General features: G+C 57.5%; 1 protein-coding gene across 1 annotated transcript; it reads left to right on the top strand.

The window, feature by feature from the left end:
- Positions 1 to 7,771: 7,771 nt before the first annotated feature.
- Positions 7,772 to 11,113, top strand: LOC309447251 (uncharacterized protein; the record flags this gene model as incomplete). Its single annotated transcript, XM_082067663.1, has 3 exons — positions 7,772 to 7,940; positions 8,574 to 8,681; positions 8,851 to 11,113. 3 exons carry the CDS (start codon positions 7,772 to 7,774, stop codon positions 10,383 to 10,385), a joined length of 1,812 nt encoding a protein of 603 aa, XP_081923789.1. The 3' UTR covers positions 10,386 to 11,113.
- Positions 11,114 to 12,022: the final 909 nt, after the last annotated feature.

Genomic DNA, 12,022 nt, shown 5'->3' with positions numbered 1-12,022 from the left:
CAGTAGCTGTGGAGGCTCGGGGTGCAGGGAAGGCAACTGTGGGCAGGTGAGTAAACTTGTGCCCTGATTTATTAATGAAATTGTTGTGCTTGCAGGGACCATCTGTCCTGGCTGTGCTGGTGCGGCTGTTGACGGGACAGGCACCTCGTGTGGAATCCGGAGCATCCCGCCTCCCTCTTCCCGGATCAATACCTGCACGGGCCTCCATCTCCGCGCCGAGAGCAGCGACGCGCCGGGCTCCAGGCTGCTGCGGCAAGGTGGGGGTCAGGCACGGCCCCGGCTCTGGGGACACCACGGGCTGGGATTGCCATGGGTGGTTCCATGGTGCAGCTGCGGCAAAACACCCGTGGGACCCACCGGGTTGAGAGTCCGATTGGTACCGGAGGTGTGGGAGAGAAGTGTTTTGAGCCCCGGTGCGGTGCAGGGTGCTCCCGTTCCTGCCCGCTGAGCCGCACCACGGGCAGGGGCAGGCAGGAGCGTGCCTGCTGCCAGGCCTCGGGCCAGCCCTTGTGTCATGGTGCTGTGTCCGGTCCTGGTGGGTGATCGTGTTTGTAGCGTGGGTGTGGGACAGGCCACAGTCCCTGCTGCTCTGGCGTGGATCCCCGATCTGGCATGAACAGGGGAAACCTGCCTGTAAGCCTGCCAGCCCTGACCCTCTGCTGGCACAGCTGGTGGAGTGTCCCCCAACCCAGCAACGTGCTGAGAGAGCCCCCCATGCCCCAGTGACCCTACTGTGCCACCTGGCTGTGCCAACACTGCCCCTCTGCCCCCAGCCTTCCCTTGCCAGGATTCTCTGAGCTCTCCCGGTGTTCCCCTTGGAATGCCCAAGCCCCTGGTGCCAGTGGGGCTCTGCCTGGCAGTAGTGAGGTTTCGGCAGAGGTGTTTAGCAACCATGCGGTGGGGTGTGCTGAGCCGGGTGTGCTTCTTGCTGCAGATGTCGGTGACGTTTGAGGACGTGGCGCTCTACTTCTCCCCCGAGGAGTGGGCAAAGCTGTCGGGCTGTCAGCAGCAGCTCTACCGGGAGGTGATGCTGGAGAACTACCAGATGGTCGCCTCGCTGGGTGAGGACTCTCTTTGGCACTGCCAGGCTGGGGTTGAGCCAGAATTCACCTCTTTTAGTGAGCTGGAGCCACTGAAAGTGACAATCCAGCTGTTCCCTTTGCTGCCTGAGTGATGACATACCAGTTGTGATCGCAGGTTTTTGCAGGCAGCCTCTAGTGGAAAGTGGTCCTGGGAGAGAATATGATGGATGGGATGGGTGGGAATGGATGGGATGGGACGGCCTATTTCAATGGAAAGGGACCTACAATGCTCAGCTAGTCCAATTGTGCAACCACTTCAAGCCTGACTACAAGCTGCAGCTTTTAGTCAAGAGTTTTGTCCAAATGCCTCTCAAACAGGGAGAGGCTTGAGGCATCGACTGCCTCTCCAGGCAGCCTGTTCCAGGGTTTGACCACCCCCTCAGTACAGAAATGCTTCCTCACATCCAGTCTGAACCTCCCAGGCGCAGCTTTGAGCTGTTCCCAGGTGTCCTGTGTGCAGGAGAGTGGCCGAGGTGACGGGGGCGAGGCGAGAGGAGGCTGTAGGTGCAGGGATGTGGGGGCTGAAGCCGCAGCCTGGCAGGGACAGGAGAGAGGAGCGGGGTGGGGGGGATGCTGGGGCTGTGGGTGCGGGGGCCGGTGCTGCTGTCCCGGCAGTGCGGGAGAGGGGGCTTCTCTCTGTGCCCCGGACAGGCTGGGCCAACGTCAAACCAGAGATCATCTGCAAGATGGAGCGAGAAGAGACACCGTGTGTGCCAGAGCCCCCCGGGGAGGAGCAGGGGGACCAGAGCCCTGTGCCAGGTGGGTACCGTGGTGTGGGGAGCAGGGGAGTCCAGAGGCATCATCTCCTTGCCCAAGTGCTCTGTGCTCTGTGCCCATCCCGTCCCTCGCAGTGACCCCAGCTTCTCCTCCCCAGCAACTCTCGGCCCTGGGACGCAGAGAGATGCCGAGGAGGTTCCTGAGGGGCTGCCAGCATCCACTGCTCTGCTCTTGAAGACGTCCAACCCAGGTGGGATGTGGCAGGGGGACTCGGCCCATGACCGCCCAGACAGGAGCCATGTGGGCCAGTTTGGAGCACCCCACTACCCCCTGCTCCCAGACCCTGGGCCACTGGAGATGAGTTCCCCCACATACCCTAAGGACAACAAGAGCGTCAAGAGCGAGAAGGCGCTGGATGTCCATGTGTGGAGCCGCACAGGTGAGTGCCCCTTCCACTGCACCGAGTGTGGGAAGAGCTTCGACCACAAGGATGAACTACCGAGGCACCAGTGTGTGCACACCAGGGAGAAGCCCTTCGCCTGCAGCCACTGCAGAAAGAGCTTCAGGCAGAAGAGCCACCTGGTCAGCCACCAGGGCCTCCGCATCAAGGAGAAGCCCTTCCCCTGCACTGACTGTGACAAGAGCTATGACCACAGGAGGAACCTGCAGAGGCACCAGCGTATGCACACCAGGGACAAGTCCTTCACCTGCAGCCACTGTGGCAAGAGCTTCTGTGAGAAGAACATACTCATGAACCACGAGCGCATCCACACCGGGGAGCGTCCCTTCCACTGCACTGACTGCGGCAAGAGCTTCAAGACCAACATCCTGCTGAGGCACCGGCGTGTGCACACGGGGGAGAAGCCCTTTGCCTGCAGCCTCTGTGGCCAGTGCTTCGCGCAGAGGAGCCACCTGGTGAGGCACCAGCTCGTCCACACAGGGGAACGTCCCTTCACCTGCACCCGCTGCCCCAAGGCCTTCAGGCAGAAAAAGAGCCTCTCCAACCATGAGCTCATCCACACCAGGGAGGTGACCTACAAGTGCAGCGAGTGCGACAAGACCTGCAGGTGGAAGCATCACCTGAAGAGACACCAGCAGGTGCACCGTGGCCCAGCAGCAGTGCCAGAGGGTGGGCAGCAGAAGAGGAGGGGTCCGTCCTTGGCAGGGGCGCAGGCAGAGGCCAAGCCCTTCCAGTGCGGTGTCTGTGAGAAGCAGTTTTGGAAGGAGAGGCTCATGCTGGCTCACCAGCGCACCCACGGCACCCCCAGCCTGCAGCCGCCTCCGCAGCCCGGCACCCCCTCAATCTAACACTGAGGGGCCCGTGGGGTGCTGCGGGGGTGGCTGTTGGAGCATGTCCTAGTTTTGATTGAATACAGTTAATTTTCCTCTTAGTAGCTGGTTTAGTGCTGTGTTTTGGACTGTGGATGAGAAGAATGTTTCTAATACATGGATGTTTTGAGTTGTTGCTGAGCAGTCAAGGACATTGGATCTTCTGGTGCCCTGCCAGCTGGGAGGGGGCACAGCTGGGACAGCTGCCCCAAAGTGGCCACAGGGCTGTTCCTTACCATCTGATGTCATGGTCAGTACAGAAACTGGGGGCAGTGGGCCTGGGGCACCACAGCTCAGGGACGGGCTGGGCATCAGTCCACGTGTGGTGAGCAGTTGTGTTGTGTATCACTTGTTTTGTATATTCTTGTCATTGTCTTTATTCCTTTCCTTTTCTATTAAACTGTCTTCATCTCAACCCACGAGTTTTACTCAGATCACTGGATGAGCCCAATTGAATTTTTGTATCGGTCATTTAGCTTCAAGAAATACGTTTTAAATAGAATTAATCGCTTAGAAGTATAAGATTGTGATTTTTAGTATGCTGTCCGCTTTGAGTTGGTTAGTAGCTAAATTTGCTCAAATCTTAAACTGTGCGTTGTAAAGTTCTGCTCACGTTCACTGAACTTGTGTCTACTTGAGGAAAACAAAGCAGCTACAAACCATCAACATGCACAAAAGGCTGAAAGGTCTCTCACCTGTGGGCAGAGAGCTCAGAGACCTTGGCTCGCAGAAAACAGCAATTAAGAACATTAACTGTGTCCTGGAGTGCTATCTTCTTGTTCTGAAACAGAATTCAAACAATGGCCATGCTATGTACGAAAAAGAATGGCTTCGAACTGCAAGAAGAACATTAACTCAATTTCAGTCAAACCAGCACACCAAGCAATATAAAGAATTGGATGTGCAGAGATAATCTTTGGCCATAAACCCACATAATCCTGTTACAGGCCAGTCTGGGAAGCCTTGAGCCAGAGAGATTCGTTAATTCTGCCCAGAGTGAGATTAAGATGCCAACGAGGTCAAATGTTGCTTAACTAAGGAACTTTATTAAATACTTCTGTAAATGGATGTCTGTATGTGTCACGGAGGCACTCCGAGGTTAGTTTAGGGGACAACAGGGTCCAAAACAACTTCTATTAAACCGGTGAGAAACGGGGTTTTAGCACTCCAAAAGTGACTTAAATACAGGTTCAGATATTAGTTGAAGAAAATTATTAAGGGGCAGCAACTAATAATTCAGGAGGTCCACAGAGTGCATGCACGTGGCTTCACCAAAAACAATGCCGGAGCCGCCCCTGAGTCCGGGAAGAGTCCACACTTGCCTGAACACGGTGTGGGATTATTTTAAAGGGATACATGTACTCGTATTGAGTACGGAAAGTGTGCACTCGTGATTCTGCGAGGGTACATTTATAGTACACTTGCAATCGTGCGAGGAGAAATACACGTGCAAATGTGCACGGAATATTACACGTGCTTATGTGGAAGCACGGGAGGAAAATACACCCGCAATTCTGCGAGGATTAATTTATACACGTGCTTGTATTGAGCACGGAAAGTACGTGTGCAAATGTGCACGGAAAGTAGATACACTCGCAATCCTGTGAGGGTTCATTTTACTCACACCCGTGGCGGCGAGGCAAGCGGAGTCTCCGTCCCGGGGGGGCTCTCGGTGGCAGCATCCGGCTCGTGCTCCAAGAGATCCATGACAAGGGGTGGAGTCTTGGCGAGAGTCCTGTTTTTATATTGGCTGATCAGATGTGACTGTGGGCACTCCAGAAGCTTCTCTGCACCCCCACCCTGGCTGTGGGTGCCCCTGAAGCCTCCAAACATCCCCCACACTGGCCGCAGGTGCCCAGCGGCTCAGTGGCGCCTCGGCGCTCCCTTCTCCTAATGGCCCTGGCCAGGAGCTCTGGGGCCAAACAAAAGAAGCTGTTAGCCTCAAACAGCAGAGAGAGAGGGAGATGTGTCTACTTCCATATCGAAGGAGGGAGGGAGAGAGGGGGGTTTGCATTCTGCCACAGTATGTTATGGTAAGAAAATAGCAATAGGACAGGGAGAAGCAGACAGGAAAGGAGGAAACCTAGCGAGCAGTGGGGATAGATTTGCAAGAGACACTCACCACCATGGATGGATCCAGTGGTGTTTTCTCTCTAGTAGCCAGGCGGTGTGTCTAGGAAGGCAGCTCGTCCATCACTCACAAAATGACCACCCAGAGAGGTACACATGTAATACTTGTCAGTGGTGGGGGGCTCTGGATCATGCCAGCCCTATGGCATGGTCATACAGTCTTTTATGAGGTATTTCGGGGATATTTGGGGATATTGTTCCCCAGACAATGGCACCTACTGTCCGGTCCACATTTCTACATGTGCTCTCAGTCCCGGCACGCTGGTCCCGTGTAGTCCTGTGTGTGCCTCAGCAGGGGAAGGCGATTGCTTGTAGCCAGGCAAAGCCCCTATTGCCTGGAGCTGGGCAGGTTCCCTGCAGGCAAGTCTCCGGAAAATGACGTAGTCGGTCACGGCAGACACAGAAGCAAACACACTTTGACACGTTTAACCTAAAATATGGTCCCTGACAAATCCCTTACCTGTTTTCCATTGATCCTCAATGTCTGCTGGACACGAACCATTGACCAAATCTGGGACCAAGTTTGGATCCATCAGGACCTGGACTCCTCTCTCAGAGGAGTTTAGAGAGCAAGGGATTCCATTCTGAAGCTGGAGAGTCAACGAGAGGCCCTCCCTCTCCCCTTTCACATCTCCTGTCCCTGTATAAATCACGCTAAAACAACTCTCACCCAGTTCTCCTCGGCGTATTTCCCCCATGCAGGAAGTGCAAGAGTGAACCTTGCCATGAACCATGTTAAGTTGCACTTTTCTTTAAGTGATCTCAGCACCACGCTGTGGCAAACAGTACCTGGAATCAACCATTCGCGACACAGCCCCCGCGGACCCCAAGCCTGCACTTCAGTGACACCTCAGCACCCTCAGTGCCCCCTCCCGCCCCTTCCCCCGCGTGTCCCGCCGTGTCTCGGTGCCCCGAGCCCAGGACTCGATTTGCAGGGGACCCGTGTGGCCAGGGGTGGCGGGCAGGGCTAGGGGCCGCACGGACACAGCGGTGCTCCCGGTGCCCGCCCCCCCGAGCCGAGCGGGGCGGAGCGGCAGGACTACACCTCCCGTGCTGCCCCGGCGGCGGGCGGCCCTCCCGGGCGGACGCTGCCGGCGGCTCCCGGCGCCGCCTTTGTCCGTGCGGGGCTGGCGGCGCGGCCCCGGCGCAGGTAGGGGCGGCGGGCGGCGGGCCCGCGGCACGGGGATGGGCGCTGCTGGCCCGCGGGGTCCCGGCGGAGGGGACCCCGGCCCCGACGGCCTCTCCCGTGCTCTCCCCTCCGCCGGCCGCCCCCCAGCCCTGCCGGACCCCCCCGCACTCCCCTTAGGGCCCGGCTCCCCCCGGCGCTCCGGCCTTTCCCCGGCTCGCCCCGTGGCCCCCGTGCAACGCGGACACGCTGCTCCGTGTCCCAGCCGCCCGGGCCCCCCTGGATCCGGCCCTGGCGGCCCCGGCGCTGGGAAGGGCTGGGCTGGGGCCGGGCCGGGTGCTCAGACCCCCGGGACACCCCGCACATCTTCCTGCTGCCCTTGTGGGGCAGCGGAGCAAGATTTGGGTACTCGGGAGCTTCCAAAACCCCCTTTTTCTCGTGGCTCTTTCTTGTCTTTACTGCAAGATGGCCGGGTCGGTGGGCAACGTTCTTTGGGTCGGTCCTTTTCCCAGTAGCTGTGAAGGCTCGGGGTGCAGGGAAGGCAGCTGTGGGCAGGTGCGTGAACTTGTGCCCCTGATTTCTTACTGAAATTGTTGTGCTTGCAGGGACCATCTGTCCTGGCTGTGCTGGTGCGGCTGTTGATGGGACAGGCACCTCGTGTGCAATCCGGAGCGTCCTGCCTCCCTCTTCCCGGATCAATACCTGCACGGGCCTCCATCTCCGCGCCGAGAGCAGCGACGCGCCGGGCTCCAGGCTGCTGCGGCAAGGTGGGGGTCAGGCACGGCCCTGGCTCTGGGGACACCGCGGGCTGGGATTGCCATGGGTGGTGCTGTGGTGCAGCAGTGGCAAAACGCCCCTGGGACCTGCTGCTGTGGGGTTGTGTGAGTGCGAAGTGTTTTGAGCCCCGGTGCGGTGCAGGGTGCTCCCGTTCCTGCCCGCTGAGCCGCACCACGGGCAGGGGCAGGCAGGAGCGTGCCTGCTGCCAGGCCTCGGGCCAGCCCTTGTGTCACGGTGCTGTGCCCGGTCCTGGTGGGTGATCGCATTTGTGGCGTGGGTGTGGGACAGGGCACAGTCCCTGCTGCTCTGGCGTGGATCCCCGATCTGTCATGAACAGGGGAAACCTGCCTGTAAGCCTGCCAGCCCTGCCCCTCTCCTGGCACCGCTGGTGGAGTGTCCCCCAACCCAGCAACATGCTGGGAGAGCCCCCCATACCCCAGTGACCCTACTGTGCCACCTGGCTGTGCCAACACTGCCCCTCTGCCCCCAGCCTTCCCTTGCACAGGATTCTCTGAGCTCTCCCAGTGTTCCCCTTGGAATGCCCAAGCCCCTGGTGCCAGTGGGGCTCTGCCTGGCAGTAGTGAGGTTTCGGCAGAGGTGTTTAGCAACCATGCGGTGGGGTGTGCTGAGCCGGGTGTGCTTCTTGCTGCAGATGTCGGTGACGTTTGAGGACGTGGCGCTCTACTTCTCCCCCGAGGAGTGGGCAAAGCTGTCGGGCTGTCAGCGGCAGCTCTACCGGGAGGTGATGCTGGAGAACTACCAGATGGTCGCCTCGCTGGGTGAGGACTCTCTCTGGTGATGTTGGGCTGGGGACAAGTAAGAATTCATCTGTTTATGTGAGCTGGAGCCATTGAAAGGGCTGTCCAAGAGTTGACGTGGTGGTTGCAGTTGCAAGTTTGACCCTGCCAGGCAGCCTCCTGTGGAGAGTGTTCCTGAGAGAAAATGGGATGGGATGGAATAGCCCATTTGAGATGGAAGTGACTTACAGTGCTCATCTAGTCCAACTGTGTGACCACTTCAGGGCTGACCACAAACTGCAGCATCTTGTTAAGGGCGTTGTCCAAATGCCTCTCAAACAGGGAGAGGCTTGGGGCATCGACTGCCTCTCCAGGCAGCCTGTTCCAGGATTTGACCACCCCCTCAGTACAGAAATGCTTCCTCGTGTCCAGTCTAAACCTCCCAGGTGCAGCTTTGAGCTGTTCCCAGGTGTCCTGTGTGCAGGAGAGTGGCCGAGGTGACGGGGGCGAGGCGAGAGGAGGCTGTAGGTGCAGGGATGTGGGGGCTGAAGCCGCAGCCTGGCAGGGACAGGAGAGAGGAGCGGGGTGGGGGGGATGCTGGGGCTGTGGGTGCGGGGGCCGGTGCTGCTGTCCCGGCAGTGCGGGAGAGGGGGCTTCTCTCTGTGTCCCGTAAAGGTTGGGCCAACGTTAAGCCAGAGATCATCTGCAAGATAGAGCAAGAAGAGACACCGTGCGTGCCAGAGCCCCCTCGGGAACGCCAGAGGCACGAGACACCTGTGCCAGGTTGGTACCCAGGGTCAGGGGGGGTCAAGGTTGCACTGTCTCCTTGCCTCGGGTGATCCATGCAACTGCAAGGGCGGGGGGCTGGCAGGGTGCCCTTGCTGCTCCCCATGGGGAGGTGTCCAACATGCCCATGATGTCGGTGGCAGTGACCCTGTTTTCTCCTCCCCAGCAGCTGTTGGCCCCGGGACCCAGAGGGAGGTCAAGGGAGTCAGGAGCTTTGTCCAGAGGCAGCAGCTGCTGAGTCACCAGCACATTGACAGTGGGGAGAAGCCCTTCACCTGCACCGACTGTTGCAAGAGCTTCAGCGCCAAGAGGTATCTCATCATACACCAGCGCATCCACACCGGGGAGAAGCCCTTTGCCTGCACTGACTGTGGCAAGAGCTTCAGCACCAAGAGGTATCTCATCATCCACCAGCGCAGCCACACCGGGGAGAAGCCCTTCACCTGCACCGAGTGTGGTAAGAGCTTCACCCGGAAGAGCAGCCTGCTGAGTCACCAGCACATCCACACTGGGGAGAAGCCCTTCACCTGCACTGAGTGCGGCAAGAGCTTCACAGGAAAGCATGCCCTCATCACCCACCAGTGCATCCACACCGGGGAGAAGCCCTTCACCTGCACTGACTGTGGCAAGAGCTTCAGTGAGAAGAAGACCCTCATCATCCACCAGTGCATCCACACCGGGGAAAAGACCTTCACCTGCACCGAGTGTGGTAAGAGGTTCAACTTCAGTAACAGACTGATTAGGCACCAGCGTGTGCACACTGGGGAGAAGCCCTTCACCTGCAACGACTGTGGCAAGAGCTTCAGGGCAAAGCATACCCTCATCATCCACCAGCGTATCCACACCGGGGAGAAGCCATTCACCTGCAACGACTGCGGCAAGAGCTTCAGGGCAAAGGATACCCTCGTCTACCACCAGCGTATCCACACCGGGGAGAAGCCCTTCACCTGCAATTACTGTGGCAAGAGCTTCAGGGCAAAGGATACCCTCGTCTACCACCAGCGTATCCACACCGGGGAGAAGCCCTTCACCTGCACTGAGTGCGGTAAGAGCTTCTGTGAGAAGAAGAAACTCATCATCCACCAGCGCATCCACACCGGGGAGAAGCCCTTCAGCTGCACTGGGTGCGGTAAGAGCTTCAGCCACAAGAGCAGCCTCCTGATTCACCAGCACATTCACACCGGGGAGAAGCCCTTCACCTGCAATGACTGTGGCCAGAGCTTCAGGGAGAAGAAGAAACTCATCATCCACCAGCGCATCCACACCGGTGAGAAGCCCTTTACCTGCAATGACTGTGACCAGAGTTTCAGGGAGAAGAAGACCCTGATAATCCACCAGCGCAGCCACACCGGGGAGAAGCCCTTCACCTGCAATGACTGTGGCCAGAGTTTCAGGGAGAAGAAGAACCTCATCGACCACCAGCGCATCCACACTGGGGAGAAGCCCTTCACCTGCACCGACTGTGGCAAGAGCTTTAGCCGGAAGGTTAACCTGTTTGGGCACCAGAGCATCCACACCGGGGTGAAGCCCTTCACCTGCACAGAATGCGGTAAGAGCTTTGGCCATAAAAGAAGCCTGCTTGGGCACCAGAGCATCCACACTGGGGAGAAGCCCTTCACCTGCACCGACTGCGGCAAGAGCTTCAGAGTTAAGTGTACCCTCATCGTCCACCAGCGTATCCACACCAGGGAGGAGCCCTAGAAGTGTTGCCAGTGCGGTAAGACCTTCAAGCAGAAGTGGTACCCGATGAGACACCAGTGTGTGCCGAAGGACCCAGATATTGTGCTGGAGGGTGTCCAGCAGAAGAGGGAGGGTCCTTCCCCAGCCGGGGGGCCGGCAGAGGCCAAGCCCTTCCAGTGCGGTGTCTGCGAGAAGCGGTTTTGGAAGGAGAGGCTCATGCTGGCTCACCAGCGCACCCACGGCACCCCCAGCCTGCAGCCGCCTCCGCAGCCCGGCACCCCCTGAATCTTCTGCTGAGGGGCCTGTGGGGTCTGGAGGCTGCTGCAGGGGTGGTTGTGGGGGGATGTCCTGGTTTTGTTTGGGACAGAGTCCATGTTTTTCTGAGTAGCTGGTTTAGTGCTGTGTTTTGGAATGAAAATTAGAACAATGTTTCTAATACACGAATGTTTTGTTTGATGCTGAGCAGTCAAGGACTTTTCATCCTCTGGTGCCCTGCCAGCTGGGAGGGGGCACAGCCGGGACAACTGCCCCAAAGTGGCCAAAGGGCTGTTCCTTACCATCTGATGTCATGGTCAGTACAGAAACTGGGGGCAGTGGGCCTGGGGCACCACAGCTCAGGGACGGGCTGGGCATCAGTCCACGTGTGGTGAGCAATTGTGTTGTGTATCACTTGTTTTGTATATTCTTACATCATTTGCATTCTCATTATTCTTTTCCTCTTCTGTACTATTAAACTGTCTTTATTTCAACCCATGGGTGTTACTCAGATCACTGGATGAGCCCAATTTGTGTTTTGTATCAGTCATTTAGCTTCAAGAAATATGTTCCAAATGGAATGAATCACTTAGAAGTCTGTGTGATTTTTAGTATACTGTCTACTTTGCATTAGTTAGTAGCTAAATTTGCTGAAATCCCTGTGTATTGTCAAGTTCTGCTCATATTCAACAAACTTGCACTCGAGGAAAGCAAAGCAGCTGCAGAACATCAACGTTCCCAAAAGGCTGAAAGGCTCAGAGGCCCCTGCACCACGGCAGGATGGCCAAAGGCTGAACGGATGACACTCCCAAACAGAACTCCCCGAAACAGAGCAGAACCAGAATGGGTCTCTGTCCCTGTCTGTCCCAGCTCTGCCCCAGCTCCATCCTGACTCTGTCAGCAGCCGTCAGATCGCGAGTCTCCAAATACAAAGCATGATGCTCATGGCATGGAAGATCCTTGTTGATCGGTCTGGATGTCCATTCTATGGGAATATAGCAGAAGAATGGCGAGGAGTTTGGTTAAATATAAATACGCTCATGTCACTTGCAGCTGTCTGTAGAAAAAGCACATGCATCACAGCAATAGTTTTGCTGAGCTTGTGTGCTTGACGAGCAGAACCTCCACAGCAGAACCTCACATAGGCCTGTGAGCAACTCTAGACAACTTATCACTGTGCCTGAGATTCCTGCGTTGTTGTGAGAAAGAGCGGGAAGCTGCACCTGCCTGGAACCTTGAAATACAGGCGAGCTCGGCAGGCCAGTGATCTTCTCCCAGGGCTGAATTGACCAGCGCCTGCGTCCCCGCTTGTGTTACCTCTGCGAGGGAGCTGAGGTGCTACTTCGGAGATCCCCCGGTCGAGAGGGAACTAAGAGAAAACTTGCTCTTTGCAAATGCATTCG

Source organism: Streptopelia decaocto (assembly GCF_964273445.1).
Source record: "Streptopelia decaocto genome assembly, chromosome: 1".
NCBI lineage: Eukaryota > Metazoa > Chordata > Aves > Columbiformes > Columbidae > Streptopelia > Streptopelia decaocto.
Note: the sequence above shows the minus strand (reverse complement) of the source record. Positions and strands in the feature narration are given on the sequence as shown.